We start from the raw sequence: 21,839 nt of genomic DNA, 5'->3' as shown, positions 1-21,839 counted from the left end.
AATGATTTTAACAACATACAGTAATAAAAATGATGTGAATGGTTTCTCTCTCAAAATATCGTATTGTCCTGTACTCACCCTTCTTCTTGTCACATGTGAGATGATACAATGCCCGCCTAGGTGATGAGATGAAGTGAGGTGAATGATGTGAATGATGTAGGCATAGGCAGTCTGACAGAGCGTTAGACTGTGGTAAGGGTGACTTGAACACAAGCACTGCAATACCTTGACAGTTGATCTTGTAACCTAGTTGGATACATTACAGCCAGGTAGCGTATCCAGGGTGGATTTACTGGACAAATGGGTAAGTCACATACCAGGCAGGATGAAGCAGGACAGCATGAAATTTCAACAAGCTACTCAGAATGCTGTGCAATTTGAAACTTAGGAATTGTTTATTTCTAGAGTTTTCCATTTAATATTTTCTGCCTGTGGGTAACTGAAACAGTAGAAAGCAAAACTGCATATAAGGGGTGGGGGGTCGGGGGCTACTGTACTCTTTTCTGGCCTTTAGGGGAGCTTGGGTCCCTAAACACCCTTCTTCATCCAATAAATCACTACTTGACCCCGGAGTGGGCGGAAAGGTGAGTCAATTAAGTTTTTATGGTGGCCATGTTGAACAGCTGGCTTGAGATGGACTGAAGAAGTCAGACATGGGAGGCCTCAAGACCATGGTCTGCTGGGCGAACCACAGGACTCTCGCCTTTGTTGAGGGCAATGTCTGGGGCGCTCAGATGGGTTTGTTTTCAGCAATGCAGGTATAGTCAGTGCTAGGGTCCTCCTTGGAGCCTTCCCTTTCTGGATCACCAAGGTTAGGCCGCTTACAGCAGGGCAGCCTCTGCAGAGATGCATAGTGGAGTTCCTGCTCGGAGAGCTGGGCCTGGGGCCAGTGCTGAAGCTGACAGGAGAGAGGTGACAGGAGGGGCCTTCCTCCCTCAGCGGAACCTTCCCTGTGAGTTCTTGCCCCACCCTCACTTTCTTACATCATTGCCTCTTCAACCTCTACTCTCCACCCCCCACTTCCTCTCTCCCTTCTCCCTCCAACCCCCCCCCCCCACCACGCACTCAGCTCAGGTTTTTTTCCCCCTTGTTTCCCTGTCTCTGCCTGCCTCTTACTCTCCCCCTCTCCGCCCCCTACCCCTTACTCTAATTCTCTCTTACTTTTTCTCTTGGTAGCTTTCTCATTTTCCCAGAGTCTCTTCCATTCTCCCTCTTTTGCTCTCACTCATTGTCTCTGTCATTTCTTCCCCTCTCTCTTTCTCTTTTGTTTTACTTCCTTTTCCTATCTCTACACCAGTTTTTTCCTCTCTTCTACCCATTCTCTTACTTTTTTCTTTTTGTCTCTCTCATTTTTTCTCTCACTGACTGTCTCATGTTCCTGCTTTCTTGCTCTTCCATTGCCCCCACCACCTCAAGCCTCAGCCTTCTCTAGTGGCCCCCTTGCCCACTTCCCTGCCCCTACTCACCCAGCTCCTTTCCAGCTTCCTCACTGAAAGAAAAAAAAAGGTCAGCATAGCCCAACCATTGTGCCTCCCACCTCTCCAGAGTGGCTCCCCCACCCCCAGAGGTCTGCTCCTCACTTGCTGCCTTGCCTGTGGTTCCCACTGCCAAAGCCTTGGACTCTCTTTTGGGGCATTTTCCCCTTCCCTCTCCCACCACCTACTCCCACCTTCTTCACCAGGGCATGTCAGGGTTGATGGGGGCTTCTGGGAAAGCAGTAAGAAAGGGTGTGGGTGGGGGCCACATGGGGCATTGCTATGTGGTGATGCCTGAGGTCAGGGCAGGCTCACCTCTCCGATGGAGCCAACACACACAGCCGGACAGAGCCACAACCAGGAGCCCTCCAAGCCCCAAGCAGCCATAGATGTAAAGGCATTTGTCTGTAGGGAAAAGGAATGAGTATTAGAGGGCCCCTTTCCCTCTTCAGCTTATCTCATCCTCCTCGTTGGTGACAGTATCTCAGTGCCCTCTCCAACAGTATTAGAGGCAGAATAATATACTTTCAGAGATTCTTCCCTCACCTACCAGAGGGACCCACCCATCATTGGTTATGTCATTCACTCCTGAGACCTCTTATCCCTCAAAGGCTCCCATTGCCATCCCTACTGCACCTGGCTCTCCCTATGAAGTCCCTTGCCCACCTCACTGCTGGTCCTGAGAGGCTACCTACTCATCAACTGCACACACCACTTTTCACACACTGCACCCTGTGCAAGGGGTACCTTACCTGCTATCAAACCATCCGAAGCTGCCATTAGATTGGGGACCAAAGACTGGCGTGGAGGTCAGAAAACCTAGCTCCTGCCCTGGCAGCCTAAATGGCCTGGGGCAAGTCACGTGCCTCAAGTTCCTCATCTGTAAAGTACATGCCCTCTGTTACAATCTTTCCAGGCTAAGAAGGCTCACTCCTGTCCATTTCTGAACTGGGCACTTTCCATTCATCACTGCAGGGTGTGGTGGTCCCCATCTCCCTCATGAGGAACCAGCCCGGAAGTGCCAGAGCTGGGGTTCAAGCCCAGCTCCTTCCAGCTCCAGAGCCCATCCCCTTTCCGTTGCCCCAGGCTGATTATAAAGGCCTCTCCAGCACTGGATACTTCTAGGTTCTGTTCAGAAAGAGGGTTGGTGGAGGAGGAGGAACCAGGGTTTGGAGTGCCTGTGCGGACTGGTGGAAAGGTAGGGAGGGCAGTGTCTGTGTGAATGTACTGCGACATGGAGGACCTAAGCCACTGCCTATGCTGGAACAAAGGAGGTGTGCGTCACTGGCTAAGTAACCTGACCACCAGATACCCTGTTATCAGAAGCAACTGAGGCACAGCCGCCGCCAGCATCCTTCTGGAAACGTGTTAAATCCTCACTACCCCTCCTCTCTCCCTCAAGCTTTTCCCAGAGGCAAGGCCCATAAATCTCCCTGACTTTCTGTCTCCGAATCAGCCATCCTTGATCAGAAGACATTGTGTCGCAATCACCTATACCCAGGACACGTGGGGCAGATCAGCAGGGTGACCCACCCTCCCCGGGGGTCTGCCACACACCCTTAAAAACCCCTCTACCCTTTCCCTTGCTGCTGCAGTCTGCTCGGACTCAGCCTGTCTGATCACAGCATCTCGCCTCACAAAAAAGCTCTTAGTTGGACCTTTTAGTGCACAGTTCTTTCTTAGCCACCTCGGCTACCTAACAGCGTCCAGCACCACTTGACCCCTAGGGCTGCTCCTTCAACCCCAAAGCGACTCAGCAGAGCTTGGAGAGCTGCTTCTCATGGGCAGATTCTGCTGGGCTGAAGTGGGGCGTGGAGAGTGTCTGGGGCCCCATAACTTCCCTTCAGGCACTTCCTGCCCTGCAACCACTGGTTCCTCTTTGAAGGCAAAGAGGGTGCCGTTGACTTCACCCCAGAGCCGGATGCACTGACCGGGGTCTGGAAACTGAGACCCTCCTGGGTACAAGGGGAATTCTGGGATGTGTGTGTGGGGTGGGGTAGGGAGAGAAGAAGCCCAGGTGGAGAGGTGCCCGAGGTAGCCATGGAAGGCAGTAGGGGCAGAAGTGGATTGTTTTTAATTTTGGAGGGGAGCAGAGACAGAGGATGGACAGAGGATTCCTCCAGGGCCCAGGGGACTGCAAAGCTGTAATTTCCCTTTCTTCATCTTCCTTTTCTTCCTCGTAGCCCCATCTCCCTCTGGGGTGTGCCTGTCCCAAACCCTTGCCAAGGGTCCTTGCTGTTTCCCAGCTTACCCAGAACCTATGGCCTGCAGGGGATGGAGGGTTGCGTGGGGTGACTCAAGACTGGCTGGAGCTGCCTGGGTGGCAGGAATTGTGGCCACCTATGACAGTCCCACCCCCTCTCTGGCTTAACTTCTCCCCCAGCCTTGAGGCCTCCCCAGTGTCGAAGAAGAGGAAGTGAGGCTTTGAGGGTAAGGGTTAGGACATTTTTCCTTTCAGGCTCCTGGGACTATGAAGAAGCCTGTAATCCTTCTCAGCTCCTGCCATCCTATTGACCCTGCAAGGAGTCAGTGACTGCACACCTCCTCCAGATGCCTTCCCTGATTAACTTTCTCCCAATTACCTCTTGCACTGCATCCACTAAGAACTCATGATTTCAGTGTATGTGTGTGGACACACCCTTAGGTCCTGCATCAGACTGGAACTCTGGTGGTTTTGGTGGGTTTGGACTCACCTCATGTTCTGGGCTCTATCTAGCAGGGCTCTTGGCTGATGGATTTACAAATAGAAAAGTCAAAGGCAGGCAGACTAGATCTACGTAAGCGCTGCTGTTAGATCTAGGATAGAAAGTTGATGGCAAATTGGTGTTCAGAAAAAATGGCCAATCCAGGTGGAATTTTTGCTAGAGGCAGCATTCTGATAGTAAGCACAAAAATAAGTAAGGGCAGTAGTCTGAGACCCTCTGGACAGAGTTGTGGACTGCCTCTTAGGGGCACTGTGATGGAGACGGAGATGTGTGCTGGAAGACTGCACACCCAGTCATGAGGGGGGTGAAGACTGGGGAATTCATGGAGGCAGGGGGTTAGGAGGAGATCTGGTGCCTGGGTCCAAATGCATTTGCATTTTCTTCTCCAAACTCAGAAACTTCCTGCTATTTCCTCTCCCTCCCCCTTCATAGTGTTTGTTCCCTCTTGCAGGGCAGTTGGACAATATTCAGTTTTTGGAAGTTTTATACATCTATTATTAAAAAGTTTAAACATAGAAAAAATGGAAAGAATTATACAATGAACATATCCCTTCCATCTAGATTCTGCAATTACACATTTTTCTATATTTGCTTTATTGCTTATCTATCAATCTGTCTCATTTTTTGATACTTTTCAAAGTTGCAAACATCAATACATTTCAACTCTAAACCCTTTGCCATGTTTATCATTGACTCCAGTTCCTCATTCGTTTCTCTGTTTCTTTTTTAGAGAGTTGAGGAAGACAAAATTTACATGTAGTGAAATGCACAAATCTGAAGTTTCTTGGTTTTTAAACTGTCTTCTGCTCAAGGCTCTGAAGCCAGGCTGCCTGGGTTCAAATTCCAACTCCATAAATTCCTTAATCTCTCTCTGCCTGTTTCCTCCTACGGGATTTTTATCAGGATTAAAAGAATTATTATATGTAAAGTGTAGACATCAGCCACAGGCACATGCTAGGTGCTGTTTTTGTATTAGCTATATTATTATTATTATTATTATCATCATCATCCAAACACACAAAGATGTCATTGAGAAGGGGAGATGATCTGTGACCATCTCTAACTTCCTTGGACCTGGTCTTTCCCTCAACTCGTATTGCACTATCTACCCTAACATTCGTTGGATCTGTGCTGCCTGGTTCTGCTTACTCATTCATTTGTCCCTTCTTCATTTATTCATAAACATTTAGTCAGCACCTATTTGATGGACGGGGCTCATTGTGGGCTGCAAAGCTCTTTGAGGGCCTGCCTTATGGCTTTTTTGTGTGTACTCTGTAGCCAGGGAGGTAAAATGCTCATCGCACCCCTCCTCAGTGAGGCAGACTCCCTTCAGCTGCTATTGCTGTGGACCCAACTCTGGGGGCTGGGGGTAAGTACAGGAATGGAGGAGGTCAGTCCAGTGTGGGGAAATGTTCTTCTCAGGGACCCAGACATCCATCCCTCAAGACCCCAGTTCTTGACATCACGGATGTGGGTGCAGCCCTCTTTCCAGCACCCATCTCTGGAGTGCAGAAGGCTGCAGGCTGCACTGGATATCGGGAGTTCTGTGTTCATTGCAGCTTTGTTGCCAGACTTTCTGCAAGCTACCCGCTTTCTCTGGGCCTCAGTTTTCCTCCCTATTAAGCCAGAAGAGCTCTAAGACCCCCTCCAGATCTACGGTGAAAGCCTGTCTCTTCACCTCAACTCCTTCCCCAGTTCAAGGAACCCAGGCATCCAGCTGCCCCACCCCAGCTCTGGGTAAACAGGAAGCTGGGTGAGGGGAGCAGGGGTATGTGGAAAGTCCCAACCAGGTGTGTGGGTCTATGGGGAGGGGGTGGCCCCACCCCTGAGATATGAAAGCCCCCCTGTCCTGGTCCTGGCTCAGTCTCAATGGGGGCACTGGGGCTGGAAGGCTGGGGGAGGAGGCCCCAGGGGAAGGGCTGCCTCCTGCTGGCTGTGGCAGGAACAACTTCCTTGGTGACCTTACTGCTGGCTGTGCCTATCACTGTTCTGGCTGTGCTGGCTGTGGTGCCCCAGAAGCAAGGAGGACTGGTGAGTGGCTGCAGTAAGTGCCCAGAGGGCTGTTTGTTGCTCATGCTCACTTATTTCTGGCTTTCCCTGGGGTTTCTTGATTCATCTGCTCAGCTGGCTTGGCTGTTTCTGGCAGGGATGTCTGGTTCGCCTCTTGGCTGGCTCTCTTTCCATGTTCCTGTGATGCTGTTGTGTCCTGTTGTCTCCAAGCCCCTTCCTGGTTGTCTGTCTGTCTCCTTCCTCTTCCCAGGAAATACTCAGGCCTCTGTCTCTCTGCCCAACCTTGCTTGCTCTCCCTACCAGGGAGATGGGTGCTTCGGCTGGGAGGTTGGGTCTACATTGAGAGGGGTGGGATTGGTACCAGCTGAGACTGAATTCTGGCCACTGTGACCCCACCCACTCAGGTAACAGAGACCACTGGCCCGGGGGCACAAGGAAATGCCCAGCAGCGATTGGGTAAGAGCAGACCATCTCCCCTCCCAGCTCCAGCCCTTCAGGCACCCTCAGCTCCCATCCATCTGCATCCCCAGATACTCTAACTGTCCTTCCAGGAATCCAGGTGCCCCATCCCTGGGCTCTGGTGCCCTGTCCTCTCAGAGAGATCATGCCTGGGTAGCTACCCTGTCCCAATCGTGGACTCTTTACCCCTTTCAGGGTCCCAGGAGCTACCTGAGCAGGACGCGGAAACAGATTTCAGCCCCAGGCTCCCGGCTGCTCACCTCATAGGTAAGGATCTCATAGACCTGAATAGTCCAAGGGAGCCAGTTCTGTTCGCCCATGGTCAGAGCACCTTTGCTCCATTATTGCAGTGCTCTGGGTCCGACTCGATTCACCACTTCTCGCCCCTAAAGAGCCCACCCTTTCCGCCAGCCCCGCGTTCCAGCTGCTTGCTTCCCTCCCGGAGCAGGCAAAACCCGGCCTGGATCTCTTTCCCAGCGCAGCGTTCCGCACCCCACATCCAGGTGCCCTCAGTCCCCGACCGCACCCATTGCAGAGGCAGCACCATTACCCCACCCCCTCTCGGCTCGGTCCCTGCAGGGCGTTAGAAGACCCTGCTCTCTGCTCGCCCTCCCAGGAGTCCCAGGCCTGAGTGGCTCCGCTGGGATCGAATTCCCGAGAGCCCACCGGCCCATTTCTCCGCAGGCGCCTGGACGCAGGGGCAGGGTCTGGGCTGGGAGGCGAAGAAAGAAGAGGCGTTTCTGAGGAGCGGGGCGCAGTTCTCCAGCGCCGACGGGCTGGCCCTCCCGCGGGACGGCCTCTATTACCTCTACTGCCAGGTCGGCTACCGAGGCCGGGCTCCCCCTGCGGACGGGGACCCTCTCGACCGGGCGGTCACGCTGCGCAGCCGGCTGTACCGGGCTGGGGGCGCCTACGGACCCGGGACTCCCGAGCTACTGCTCGAGGGCGCTGAGACTGTGAGCCCGGCCCTGGACCCGGCCCGGAGGCTCTGGTACGCGAGCGTTGGGGTCGGCGGCCTGGTGCAGCTCCAGAAGGGTGAGAGGGTGTACGTCAACATCAGCCACCCCGATATGGTGGACTACAGGAGAGGGAAGACCTTCTTTGGGGCTGTGATGGTGGGGTGATGATGGCAGCCCTGCATGGCGGGAGCGTGTTTATCAACCCAGTTATTGGGGATCCAGACACCAGGGACCCCGTCGCCATGGGAAAAATACAGGACGCTGTTTGGAAACTGAATTTGATCCTGATGAAAATAAAGAATGTCAAGCTGTAGTGCTGCCCATACAGATGCTGACATGCTACCATGTCTTGGTTCAGGGTGGGTACAAAAAGCTGGTTAAGTATTCTGTTGTGTTTTTCTGGATGCTTGAAACAATTCATAACATTTTGTAAGGGTTCTGATCCCTGGGATGAGGGTCTGCACGTCCCACCCACCCTCTGCCGCTAAATGGCCTTGCCCCAGTGTTGGCCCAGTTGGAGGGTAGAAGGAGAGGGATCACTTGAAACTGCAAAGTGTTTCCAAGCATCCCGATTCTCGGGGCCACATGAGCCCCACGAGCCCCACCGCACTGCACTCTTCTCTGGGGTCCCTACAATATTGAGAGAGGGGCCATTACAGGGGAAGGCAAGTACCACCCAGAAAGGCCCACCCCAGAGTAACCCTGAAGATGGCCAAGAACAGGAGGCCTGAAGGGCCCAGCGCTTCCCTCCTGTGGGTAACCTGAAGGCCCTTTCACCACTACCCCAGAGTCAACTTTTCCTCCAAGGAGCAAAAACAATAGCTCATGGGGTGTGAAGGGAGGAGACAAAAGGAGAAAGCTGGGAGGGTGGTTGAGAGAGAGAGAGAGAGGTGGTATGGGGCTGGTGTCTGAGGATGCCATGAACCTGGGGAGGAAAGGAGGGAAATCTGATGCCAGCTGCAGGGGAATGGAAAGTTCTCACCCCACTTTCACACTTCAGGTCTCTTCCCATGAGCAGGCAAGTGTGGGGGCCTAGGGTGAGTAACAGCAGCTCTCTCACCCCATGGGTGACTTTCAGCCCTGGGCCTGAGGAGGCAGAGGGGGACTCGAGGCCCTATCTAGGTCACCCCCGTGGGCCCTCCCACCCCTGCAGCATTCCACATGGTTTTCCCCTGCCTACTGGTGGCTCTACTTTATTTCTTCACTCTACTCCTCATTTGCCCTTTTTGATTAGGGTTTTTCTCCTAGAAAACATTGTAGATCAAACAAAACATTTTAAAGTCCTTTCATGCCAAGGTGGGAGTGCCTTCTTTGGGTCCATCATGTCCCTCAGAGGGAAGACATGTGCTAGAGACATGCTTGTCATATATGCGTTTATAGTCAGCTCAATATTTGTGCCAATTTTTAGATTGAAACATTAGGAAAGGACCAACTAAGATATTATTATTTATCAGGGTTTTAAAAAATTTTAAAAATTAAAAAAATTGATTTTAGAGTAGAGAGAGGGGGAGGGAGAGAAGGAAACATCTATTTGTTGTTCCACTTATTTATGCATATATTGATCAATTCTTGTATGTACCCTGAACTGGGAATCAAACCCACAACCTTGACCTGTCAGTAGGGTACTCTAACCAACTGAGCTAAGTGGCCAGGGCTGTTAGATAGCAGTTTGAGAAACCAGTCTCAGTCTTGAGAATAGGTGAGTTCAGTTAAAAAATTGTCTCTTATTTTAGGAGGCCATGACGCAGGTAAATCCCCAAATTAGGCCTCTGGTGCAAATAATCAGGTATTTAATAAGAGGCATCTCTATGGAAACTAAAGGAAAACAATACTTAGTGATTGAAGCCAACTATAATCCCAGTTTCTGAGTTCTGAAGGCAGTCAGTTGAGATTTGTAGATGTCTGGCTCAAATCACCCTCAGATGGAGCAAGGGCAGGCAAGCAAGGGTCTGGTAGTTCTCTTGGTTTTCAATCTGAATGTCTTTTTTTTCTGCAACAGGCATGAAGGCTGTCCATATGAGTAGTTGTTGTGATTTCTCTGAGGTTTTTATTAAGTTGCCCCATTTTAGCTTGTACGGCTTTGGTAAAGGGGCTGGCTGTTTTAGTCCTCAGTGATTTTTCTCTCTAAAATAACCCTCATCTTTACCACATACAGCCAAGACTAATTTGTTTGCAAAATAAGTCTGGTTTCAATCAAGTTGGCCTGTTATTTACATAGGAGCAGCAAGAATGGTAAGTAACCATATAGGCTCTTTTAAATCTGCTTTGCTGGAATTTTTCATAAGGAATCTTCAGATTGAACTTTAAAGGCCCCTCAGGCCAGAAAAGTTAAGGCAAGGACTTGCCATCAGACATCATCTGCAATACCTATAGATTTGGGTGAGTTTCTTTCTTCTTGAGGTCCCTAGAGGAACTGAGATTCCCGCACCTGCCAGGAAGCAACCTTCTTTGCTCACCTGGTTAAGGCTTCTGAGAACCCTATAAGCAAAGTACCAGGGTGATATAGCCAAGGGTTTTATTGGCTTCTGTAAGTCAATCTCAATTCCTCAAAGCCGTCTGCTCATATCTGAGTCTATGCATGTGTCTCTCAAATATGACACTCCAGTGAAAGCCTTGGTAATATAACCAGTTTCCAGTTGTGTCCTGTTACAAGGACAACACATTTTTTTTTTAAGATTTTTATTTATTTCTAGAGAGAGGGGAAAGGAGGGAGTAAGAGAGGGAAAGAAACATCTATGTGTGGTTGCCTCTCATGTGCCCCGCCCCTCCCCCCCCTCACTGGGGACCTGGTCTGCAACCCAGGCATGTGCCCTGACTGGGAATCAAACCAGCGACCATTTGGTTTGCAGGCTGGCACTCATTCCACTGAGCCACACCAGCCAGGGTAAACAGATTCTTATTAACTTATGCAAATAACAATATTGCCATTAATATAAGAATAGTCACCAAGAATTCTGGATTCTGGAGGGATGAGGTAGGTAGAAAAAGTAAATGTTTCAATTCTACTTACAAAGGTATAATTTATTGCTCAAGAGAAAAGTTTCCATTATATCTAGAGAAACAAAAGATTAAAGAACCAGCAATATTTTAAGTAAAGTCATAAAAATTGTAATCATCCTCATTAGTTCATTGAGTCCCATGTTATTAATTCTTGTTGATCTAGCTCTTTTTGTTAACAGTTTTATGAATCCAGTTTTTCCTTAGACTTATGCAAATCCTCATGCAGTTCAAAGACATAATCTGAGAGTTAAGCAGAAACATGTACTTTACAGTAAGTGTCAGAGTCCTCTCTAAGGATGAAACATATTTGAAAAAAAAGAAAAATCAGAGTAAGACAGTGACTCTGTAAATGACGTGGTTAAAGATCTGATTATAATGCAGGTGACAAAGAAATTTGCTTTTCTTTGTAACATAACATTTTAAGATAACTAGAATTCCAAGTGAAGATATATCAGGACATTGTAGATTTCTAGAATTTTAATGTAATTTCTAGAACATTTATTTTAATAGTAATAATATATGCATACAAGTATAACATATTATTTATTTTTTAAGATTTTATTTATTGACTTTTGCAGGGGGTGGAGAGAGAGGGAGAGAAACATCAATGTGTGGTTGCCTCTCGCACGCCTCCCACGGGGTACCTGGCCTGCAACCCAGGCATGGGCCCTGACTGGGAATCGAACTGGCGACCCTTTAGTTCACAGGCCAGCGCTCAAGCCACTGAGCCACACCGGCTGGGGCTAATTATTATTTCTTATTTGACAATGCTTCTCATGTAATGTTGGCAACTCAAATAGACCTAATTAATTTATTTTCCTTTTTATAAAGGGAGAGAGAGGGAGATCCTTTGGAATGTTTCAGGGAGTCTTCTTAAAAACCTCAGTTATTTTTAGGTTAAAAAAAGGTCTCTAATTTTTTAATTTTGGGAAGTTTGTCAAATATAAAAAGTTTTAAAATAATTGGTCAAATAGGATCATAGGTCACAATAAAACAATACCTAGCTATCTACTTAATCATGGTGACAATTAAAGACTTCATCAGGAGCCCTGGTGGGTGTGGCTCAGTGGATTCAGTGCCGGCCTGAGAACCCAGAGGTCACTAGTTTAATTCCCAGTCAGAGCACATGCCTGGGTGAGGGTCAGGTCCCCAGCTGGGGGCCTGTGGCAGGCTGCCAATCGATATGTCTCTCACAAACATTAATGTTTCTCTCCCTCTCTCCCTCCCTTCCCATCTCTCTAAAAATAAATAAATAAAGCCTTTTAAAAAAAAGACTTCACAGGTAAATATATAAAGTTAAATAGTTGTGAGCAAAATTTAGCTCTTTTAATATCAACAAAACTATTTAAGTAATCAAAGACCTGACAGCACAGAGGGCTGAAAATAGTTTTAATAAAACACAAACTGTTTGCTTTCTCTTTATAATCTCTTATTAAGAGTATACCAATAGTACAGAAAAACTTTGTCCTTTTAACAGAAAATTAAACTCTAATTTTGTATCAGCTTACTTTTGATATTAAATTCATTTACTTAATTAAAAATCATTTTAATTTTATTTAGCTTGACCACACATAAAATTTCTTTCTCAAGTTCCCTTATTCACAAACCTTTCACAATTTTCCTTGTCCCTCTTACAGTTTGTCTCTTCTTATTCAGAAATAATCAACATATTTTAGGACAAACTATTTTCTTTTTAATTTCTTTTTAAATTAATTTTATTTTTAAATCATGTTTATTCTATTACAGTTGTCTCCATTTTTCCCCCTTTTTCTCCTCCACCCATCCTACCCCCCCCCCCCCCCCCCCGCTCCCACAGTCAATTCCCACTCTGTTGTCCATGTCCATGGGTCATTCACACATGTTCTTTGTTTAGCTCCTTCTCCTTCTTTCCACCATTGTCCTCCTCCTTCATCCCCTCTGGTCACTTTCATTCTGCTCCATGTTTCCTTGCCTGTGGTTTATTTTGTCTGTTAGTTTATTTTGTTGAATAAATTCCACTTATAAGTGAGATCATATGGTATCTGTCTTTCACCGACTGGCTTATTTCACTTAGCATAATATTCTCCAGTTCCATCCATGTTGTCACAAAAGGTTGGAGTTCTTTCTTTCTTTTCTTTTCTTTTAATGCAGATTGATTTTATTCATTTATTTTCTTAAATGTCAAGATCCATTATAAAATATTAAAAAATTTAAATCCGTTATAAAGCCTCAGCAATCATGACACCAGTTAGGTTGTGCTAAAGCCGATTCTTCTGTCTCTGAGGTTAAAAATCTCATCTCTCGCTATTGTTCAGTTGTTCGTTCCAGGTGATTTCTCCATGATTTAGTTGTAATTCCAGGTTGGTCCTGGGAGGAGGTCAGTGTGACTTCCACTCACTCCTCTGCTATCTTGATTCTCCTCTTTTTAATTTTTTAAAAAATGCATCCTCCCCCGCCCCCCCCAAAAAATTGCGTTTCCTGGCCCTGGCCAGGTAGTTCAGTTTGTTAAAGCATCGTCCCAATACACCAAGATCTCAGGTTTGATCCCCAGTCAGAGCACATACAAGATACAACAATGAATGCCCAAATAAGTGGAACAACAAATCGACGTTTCTCTCTCTTCCTTCCTCTCTGTCTCTGTGAAATCAATCAATAAAAAAAAAGTTTTAAAAAAGGCATTACCATACCTTATATCTTCTTTTCCTGAAAACACATTATTTCCTTCCATAGTAATTAGAATTCTTAATCCTTAGAAACCTTAATTTCTTTTTTTTAAAAAAGATTTTATTTATTTATCTTTATAGAGAGAAGGGAGGGAGAAAGAGGGAGAGAAACTCATGTGTGAGAGATACATCCATAGGTTGCTTCTTGCAAGTCCCCAGCTGGGGACCTGACCTGCAACCCAGGCATGTGCCATGACTGGAAATTAAACTGGTAACCTTTGGGTTCACAGGTTGGCACTCGATCCACTGAGCCACACCAGCCAAGGTGAAACCTTAATTTGTAATGACAACGGAAAAGTAAGCAATTAGCATTCTTCAGATTGGCAAATTTATTAGTACATTTCCTAACTTCTGGAAACATAGTTTCTTTTACTGGCAAATACATTTCATAATTTTTAGATAACATATACTTCCTCAACAAAGTATGAAACATATTCATTAACAGATCCAAATTTATCTTATGGTTCCTCTGTAATGTGAAGTCAGAAGTAGATAAACTTGGACTTATTTAACAATTGATGTTTTAGTATTTTATCTTTTTGGGAAATGATCTAGAAAGTTAATAAATTTAACTTGACTCATACAAGTTACCAAAAGATTTTGATAAATTACTTAAATAAACATACCATGAAATATAAATATTGCTGAAAATTTCACCTAAAACTTTTACCCTATTTACATCTGTTTATTTTTTACTTGTTCTCAATAATTTGTCTAGGTTACCTGAACATTTTATTATACTAAGTTGTTTATCTTGCTGACAAATTTTGCAACAGAGATAACATGAACTTATTTAACTAATAAACCCAGGTAGAATAGAAGTAGTATATGTAATTCTGGTAACTCTAAAGATATGCCTATTTAACCAAACCAAACTTAAACCAGTTTTAATATCAAATACCTTCCCAAAGCACTTGATCCTGAAAAAATAGTTGGATTAGTTTCTTTTTTCTTTTTTTTTTTAAAGATTTTATCCATTTATTTTTAGAGAGAGGGGAAGGGAGAGAGAAAGAGAGGGAGAGAAACATCAGTGTGAAAGTGAAACATTGACTGGTTGCCTCTTGTAAGCACCCTGACCCTGGACCGAACCCACAACCCAGGGTGTGGGGTATGCCCTGACTGGGGATCAAAGCCTATAACAACCTTTTGCTTTGTGGGACAGCACTCAACCAACTGAGCCATGCTGGTCAAGGCTGGGTTAGTTTTATATTTTGAGAAATTTTATGTAAGCATTTGATTTCTTTAAGCTAGGTAAACACAACTCTTATCCAAATTAGCAGTATGATCCAGAGATAGAAAATACCACACAGGAAAGCAGTGTGGAATTTCCTCAAAAAGCTGAAAATGGAACTGCCTTTTGATCCAGTGATTCCCCTGCTGGGACTATACCCTAAGAATCCCAAAACGCCAATTCAAACGAACCTATGCACCCCAATGTTCATAGCAGCACAAGTTACAATAGCCAAGTGTTGGAAGCAACCTAAATGCCCATCAGCAGATGATTGGATCAAAAAGTTATGGTACATATACACAATGGAATACTACGCAGCAGAAAGAAAAAAAGAAGTACTAAACTTTGCGACAGCATGGATGGAACTGGAGAGCATTATGCTAAGCGAAATAAGCCAGGGGGCGAAAGAAAAATACCATATGATCTCACCTATAAGTGGAACCTAACCAACAATACAAAGATGCAAGGAAAATATGACCAGCAACACTGAAAGGAAAAGAAATCAACAGAGACAAGAGGGAAGGAGGGAGGGGGGGTGGGGAAAAGGAAGGGAAGGGGAAAGTCAAGGAACATATAGCAAGGACTCATGGACAAAACCAAAGGGGAAGAGCTGAGGGAGGGAAGGAGGGAGGGGGCAAGGGAAAGTGGTGGGGGTAGGCAGAGACAAATGTATTTGAAAAAAATAAATTAAAAAAAAAAAAAAGAAAATACCACACAATATACATGAACATAAAGACACGCAAACAAAGACCTAATAGTTTTGTTTTCAAAATTTCAGCCATAAGTCAGTACAATAAGGCAAAACCCCACTAATTTATAAGTTAAGTTAATTTTTTAGATGGCGAAGGCCTTTTCTTATTAATATTTGGAGATAAAGCAATTAAGATTTTGTCCTTGGCAAGGAGCCTTGAAATCAGAGCAGCAGTTTGTGCTTAAAAGAAAAACCTTGTTTGTCCTTTTTTTTTTTCTTTCAGCCTTAGGAATCGAGGATGGTAAAGATAGGTAGACTTAACCTGCTTCTAGAGCTGCATTTCTGGCTTCACAAAGATTTGTAAGATATGGCCAGTTGCTCTCAATTTCCCCAAAACTGGGTTTTAACTTACATGGCTTCATAGGTTGAGCTGCTCGTTCAACTACATCATTCCTAATTTGCTTCTTTCCCTGTGGATACATAGTTTTATTTTTTTTAGGGAAGGAGGCTTTTAAAAACTTTCCGATCAAACTTTGAATCTTTTGCTTCCAACTTTGCCAAATTTCTAATCAGAGAGTTATTAAATTATTTGAAATATCGGGTTCCAGCAGGGAGAAACAGTAAAAAATTTTAAAGCATCTGCTCAAATGGGCAGAGTTTGTTTTAGGATCCTTTTAGGGCTGTTTTTAAAATCAATTTATCTTTTAGAAGCTTCTGCACCTCAATCAAAGAATGCATTCCAATATCCCCAAGAGGTTTGGAATTTTTCTCTTTAAGGGAAGGCCCTTGAGGTGGACTTAAAAAAAGTTTTCTCTTAATGGCTATTAGAGTTTTAAATTATTTTGGTTAAGTTGGTATCGTTTGTGTCAAAAGGCACAAGAGGAGAGACAAAATGTTTATATATATAATAATTATATATAATACTATATAATAGATTATATATATTTATGTTATAAATTATATATAATTTTATATATATAACCAGTTAAAATTCCTGAGGAAGTAACTTTTGAAACTTTTTAGAGGGTCCCATGCTAAAGATAAATTCTCCTGAAAGATTTTAATTAGACAAAAAGACAAAAGAGATGTTCAGGCTATCTTTGAATCATTTAATTTCTTAGAATCTTTTAAATACCAATTAAAAACTTTAAATTCAGCTTGTTTAACATTTCTAAGGTTTTCCAATTGTGCATGCAAAGTCACTAATTTTGAAATTTCAAAAGATTCCTATCCTTGTCAGGGTAGCTCAGATGGTTAAATCATCCTCCTGCTATGCCAAATTTTCAGGTTTGATCCCCAGTCAGGGCACATACAAGAATCAACTAATGAATGCATCAATAAGTGGAATAACAAATCCATGTTTCTCTTTCTATTTCTCTCATCAACCAATCAGTCAATCAATTTAAGAAAATTTTCGAAGCGGCCACTGAAGCCCTGGCTGGTGTGGCTCAGTGGATTGAGTGCCGGCCTGCGAGCCAAAAGTTGGCTGGTTCAATTCCCAGTCAGGGCACGTTTCTGGGTTGTGGACCAGGTCCCCAGTTGGGGGCATGCAAGAGGCAGCCAATCAGTGTTTCTCTCCCTCTCTTCCTCTCTCTGTTCCCCTCTCGCTAAAAATAAATAAGTAAAATCTTTAAAAATAAATAAGTAAAGTAGCCACTGGAGTTCTAAGTTATCCTTTGTATATGAGGTCCATTTGGGTAATAATAATAATTATAGAGAATAAACCATCAGTTTTGAACATATCTGGTGCTTCAGGTGGGATTGTCCTTCTGTAGCAGATTTAGACAGACAACATCCCATTGCAAAAACTGGTCCCAGAGGACTGAAGAATATAAGCTCTGAACCTCAACTGAAGAAAGGAGGTTCGGAACTGAGAGAACTCACCACTGGAATCCCAGAACTGTCATGGAGATGCCAGAGCACAAAGGGCTCAAACAGGTACCTTGTTCAAATCCAGTGGTGGCCCTGGGATTAAAGCAGAGTGATTTTTGGATCACGCTGCTGCCACCATGATGTTGAGTGAGCATCAGAAGGCTTTGGCTAGTAGTAAATGATAAAGATTTATTCAAAGGTCTTAGAGTTTGCAAACTGGGGCGGCGGGGAACACCACTAGACAATATGCAGAGTGTTCTGAGGAAGAAAGAAAAGCTGAGGGTTCTTATAGTAAATAGTACATCCTTGAGAAGAATCAGTTCTGCATTTTCAGCCTCTGGATTGGTCCAAGGTGGTAAATCTCTAGATGACCAGTGATCTGGATACTGGATGTCAGGTGGTCTCGATACATGAACATTCTTTCCTTAGTCCTTCAGGAGGTGATCAGAGTTTTATCAGGCAGAAGGTTTGATGTACGTCTAAGCATTGACACAGGAAAGTTCAAAAGTTTAAGTTCTCAAGCCTAGTTAAAACAAGAATAGAATTGTTTCCTCAGGACTCAACCTACTTGATTTTAGTAATTTTGGGGGCTTGACTATAGTGACTCCATCTTATTCCTTCATGCTATTCCTCAGTGACAGAGGAGAGAGCCCAACTTCTGAGCCCAGTGTGGGCTCACATTCTCTGGGCCTCTGTTTCTGACTTCATATTTGTTTGTGACTGTGCCCAGAAGAGCCTCCTGGGGGTAGAAGGTGCTTTTCTTTTTGCAGCTCACCCACCTCACATCCCTCCCCTTATCAATTGCCAAGAAAATCAGTGGGACCACCTGGCATACGGACCCCTTCATCCGCATCTTATTCCTAGTTTTTTATTTTCTTCTCTCTCGTCAATTCCACCTGCTGAGAGATGGACAGGGATAGAATGGCTGGGGGCTGAATAAAGGAAAACAGCCAGAATTCACTGAATGCCTACCATGTCAAGTGCTATGCTAGGTGCCTTGAGGTGGCTTATTTCTTCTATTCTTTCCTGGCCTGATAAGGTGGTGGGCATTCTTTTCTCCATCTGATAGATGAGGTTTAGTGACTGGTTCAGGTTGCACAGTTAGGCCAGGGTTGGCCAGAGGGCCCCCAGAGGTGATTTGGAGTCCAGATTCTTGAATGTCTGGAAGTCCCTTGGCTGTGATTCCGGAGCCAGAGAATAAGGCTCCTCCCAGATTTTCTCTCACAGGCAACAGCCGGAAATCTCAGCTGAGCACCTGAGCTTCAGGACTTCCCCACTAGATTGGAATTCCCAGTGTTGGAAATTCCCACACCCTGAGGGAGAGGTAATTAGGTTCGGGCTTCGGTTTCCTGGGGGCAGAGCATAGCTGGCTGAGCTTTGTTTTACATACGGTCTGCTGAACCCCATCAGTCCAAGGAGTTAAAACTGGGTCCAAGGATCTCAAACCCTGTGGAGGGAGGACTTCAGGGACCAGCCTCCCACCCTCAGTGCGGAGTTAATTTCAAGAAAGAAACCATGTTTCTTTTCTAAGCATACTTTATTTCGCCACTGACCAGTAGGGCGGTTACAGACACAACTCCCCTGGGGAGCAGAGGTTCTGCGATATAGCGACAGTCAGTCACCAAATCAACATTATTTAAACAGCTTGATCAGATAAATATTTTTTAAAAACATAAGCAAAAGGAGGTACAGAGGCCGGGAGGCCAGGTGGGAACAGCCTAAAGTTCAGCTCCATTTTCACAGAAAACATGTCTGAGCCAAGGCAGCTCCTGTGTTGGGTCTCCCGGGACAACCAACATCCTGAATAAATAACTTTCATCAGTAAATAAATAAATAATAAATAAATAATAAATAATCACAAGTGCAAACATAAATAGAGGGACCTGGCCCCATAGGGGAGGGACTGGGCTTCCCTTCCTATGGGGGAGGGAAGCTTCTGGAAACATTTGAAGCAATGGAGGCCTGAGGTCCACACATGTCAATTTGTAGGTAAGATCTTCTTAAGGGATGTTCTGAAGTGTTCTGGCCAGAATTAAAGTTTCCTTGGCTCCCACATTCCAGGTGACCTAGGTTGCATTCAGGGATCCAAACCTGAGGCCCCTGTTGCCTTCTGGAAGCCCTAGTTTGAGAGCTTGGTGATGGCCAGTGTACCATTGTCCAGGCCACATATCTGTGCATCCTAGGTTTCTAAGTGTTGTTTATAGTTCTAATTTCAGGGCCCAGCCTTGAGCCCCTCATTCCCTTTTTAAACCAGAAGGGATGAAGAGGTCTGATGGAGAAGCTGATAAAGGGATTAAGTTGGATTGGGATGGTCATCCTTCTCCCTCACAGGGCAATGATCCCAAAGTAGACCTGCCCAGACTCCGCAAAATCAAGATATTCGGGCAGGTTGATCTCTGCGCTGAGTTGATCACCTTTCTCCAACTGGAAGACCCCTCCCAGGTAGATTGGTTCATACCAGGGCTTGGCCTCAGTCCCCTCTGTGGTCTCCCTCTGGCAAGGGCTCTTGATGGCAGAGAGGAGGTTGACTTTTTTTGGGTAGGAGACAGCGAAGCGGCTGATGGTGTGGGTGAGGAGCAAGTGGGTTTGAGGGCAGCCTTGGCCCTTGAAGAGGACCTGGGAGTAGATGAGGTACAGCCCGTCCAACGGCACAACCAGCTGGTTGTCTGTCAGTTGCACACCATTGGCCAGGAGAGCATTGGCAACCTGATTCTTCCACTGCAGCTGCCCCACAGTTTGTTGATTTGCTGGAGGGAGGGAGAGAAAGAGGGAGAGGTGAGTGAGTGTGAACCTGTCAGTTCTACTCTCCACATCCTGGCCCTCAAGTTCTGCCCACCCCCCACATCCTGTTTCTGTCCCCTCTGTCTGTCTTCCCATATCCCATCGGGCCATGAGGTTCTGTGTATACTCCGCAAGACCTGTGGTGTTTCTCCACTCTCCCCTTGAATTCAGTGAGTTCTTTTCATACCGGCTCCAAGGTCTGTTTACCTTCAGCCTGGGTTCAGCCCCCAAATCCTATCCTTCCTCAGCTCACCTGCTTCTTCCTCCCCCAGACACATCCTCAGAACTCTTACCTACAACATGGGCAACAGGCTTGTTACTTGGGGTTCGAGAAGATAATCCTGCGGAGGAAAGAGGAAAGAAAGAGATGAGACCCTTAAGCTTCCAAAAAAATACCCTGCTACTTTGACCTCTGTTCCTTATCCCCCCAAACCCCAAGTCTAAATTTCTCTCACTGCTACCATCCCAGGATTAACCCCAACTCTACCCAAACCCAGAAGTAGGAGAGGGACTTTGGAGATACTTACCAAGGGTCTGGGCCAGCGAGGGGCCAATTAGGAACTGTTGGGGAGAAGGAGGGCGATTAGAATCAGAGCAAGTCACCCCTAGGTAGAAAGAGCTGGCTGCTTACCTAGTGGGTACTCTCTGCCTGATGTGTTTAGTTTTCTCTCTCCATCCATCCATCCATTCAACAATCTTTTGTTGAGTGCCTTCCACACGCCAGCTATCCTGTCTTCATCTTTCCTTATCTCTCCTTCCCTCACTAGTTTTTCATATCTCCCTTATCTCTTTATTTCACCATCTTTATTCATATCACTTGCTTTTCCCCCAACTCTCTACCCACATCTCACATCTTTCTACGTATCCCTTTATATGTGTTTATCTCTTGCTCATTCATTCATTCATTCATTCAAGAAATATTTAGTTAGCACCTTCCAGGTGACAGATATTGTCTCTCTCCATCCTTTTCTCTTCCCTGACCTCTCTCCACTTCTCTTCCTGCCTCCCCATCTTTCTCCAGTGTTCTTTCTCCATCTCTCACCCTCTTTCGCCCCCATTTCTCTCTGGGTGGGAGAAGGAGCCAAGACTGGTGAGGCACTCACCTCTTCCCTCTGGGGGCCGATCACTCCGAAGTGCAACAGGCAGAAGAGTGTGGTGGCTCCTGCCACCAAGAGGAAGGAGAAGAGGCTGAGGCACAAGCACCGTCTGGAGCCCTGGGGACCCCCTGCCTTCTTGGGGAGCGCCTCCTCAGCCAGCTCCACGTCCCGAATCATGCTTTCAGTGCTCATGGTGTCCCTTCCGGAGTGGCTCACGTCTAGCTGGGAAAGGATGTCAGAGGGAGAGAGTTGCCTGGCTGCTTCTCTGGGAGCTGTGTCTTCTGAGAGATCACTTCCAGGGGGTCTGGAGGTGCTTCTCTCTCTCCTGGCTGGTCCCCTGGTGTCCTCGCTGAGGGAGCTTCTACTGGCAGGCTGTGCAAACAGCTGCCTTTATACGCCTGGGGAGAGGAGGGCGGGGAAAGGCTCTCATTCAACCAGCGGAAAACTTCCTTTGTGGAGAAACCCATGAGCTCATCTGGAGGAAGCGGTAGTGGGCCCTACACCTTCTGTCTCGGTTTCTTCTCCATCGCGGGGGCGGGGATTTGGAAAGTTGGGGACACCCAGGCATCAAGGATACTTGCCACCCTCCCCGCTTAGATTCTGAGCAGGGCTTACTGGGCCAGTTACTGTTGTGACGGTAGGACCTTGAAGGCTGGACCCCGTTCCCCCCTGCCCTAGTTCCCACTGACTCCATTCCTTTTGGGGACCAGGGCTGTGGCCTGTTTCCTTCTGATTTCCAGACAGGACTCACCTAGGGCCAGAACAAGAAATGGAAGGGGTTTCAGAAATGGAAGCTGAGTCTTTGATGGCAAGAAAAAGGGGGGAAGCTATGCCATGTCCTGAGACATGAGTTTGGG

At 46.1% G+C, this 21,839-nt stretch overlaps 3 protein-coding genes across 4 annotated transcripts; 1 reads left to right on the top strand and 2 right to left on the bottom strand.

Annotated features, from left to right (window-relative positions):
• Positions 1–377: 377 nt before the first annotated feature.
• On the bottom strand, positions 378–7,085 carry LST1 (leukocyte specific transcript 1). 2 transcript variants are annotated; one of them, XM_054568681.1, is made up of 5 exons: positions 6,910–7,085; positions 2,228–2,355; positions 1,791–1,880; positions 1,467–1,489; positions 378–898 (listed from the first exon to the last, which is right to left on the bottom strand). In XM_054568681.1, the coding sequence occupies exons 2-5, from the start codon at positions 2,253–2,255 to the stop codon at positions 731–733; spliced, it is 309 nt and encodes a 102-aa protein (XP_054424656.1). In that variant the 5' UTR covers positions 2,256–2,355; positions 6,910–7,085; the 3' UTR covers positions 378–730. The 2 variants fall into 2 exon arrangements, with proteins under 2 accessions (XP_054424656.1, XP_054424657.1); XM_054568682.1 differs by having other exon boundaries at positions 378–892.
• LTB (lymphotoxin beta) lies at positions 6,050–7,864 on the top strand. Its single transcript, XM_054568680.1, has 4 exons — positions 6,050–6,211; positions 6,595–6,646; positions 6,845–6,916; positions 7,334–7,864. Exons 1-4 carry the CDS (start codon positions 6,050–6,052, stop codon positions 7,771–7,773), a joined length of 726 nt encoding a protein of 241 aa, XP_054424655.1. The 3' UTR covers positions 7,774–7,864.
• Positions 7,865–19,429: 11,565 nt separating this feature from the next.
• On the bottom strand, positions 19,430–21,174 carry TNF (tumor necrosis factor). Its single transcript, XM_054568679.1, has 3 exons — positions 20,974–21,174; positions 20,179–20,260; positions 19,430–19,851 (listed from the first exon to the last, which is right to left on the bottom strand). Exons 1-3 carry the CDS (start codon positions 21,172–21,174, stop codon positions 19,430–19,432), a joined length of 705 nt encoding a protein of 234 aa, XP_054424654.1.
• Positions 21,175–21,839: the final 665 nt, after the last annotated feature.

Source organism: Pteronotus mesoamericanus, unplaced genomic scaffold (assembly GCF_021234165.1).
Source record: "Pteronotus mesoamericanus isolate MK-2021 breed Mesoamerican mustached bat unplaced genomic scaffold, CSHL_Meso_final contig_20, whole genome shotgun sequence".
Lineage (NCBI taxonomy): Eukaryota > Metazoa > Chordata > Mammalia > Chiroptera > Mormoopidae > Pteronotus > Pteronotus mesoamericanus.
The sequence above is the reverse complement of the archived record's forward strand: the minus strand, read 5'-3'. Positions and strand labels throughout refer to the sequence as shown.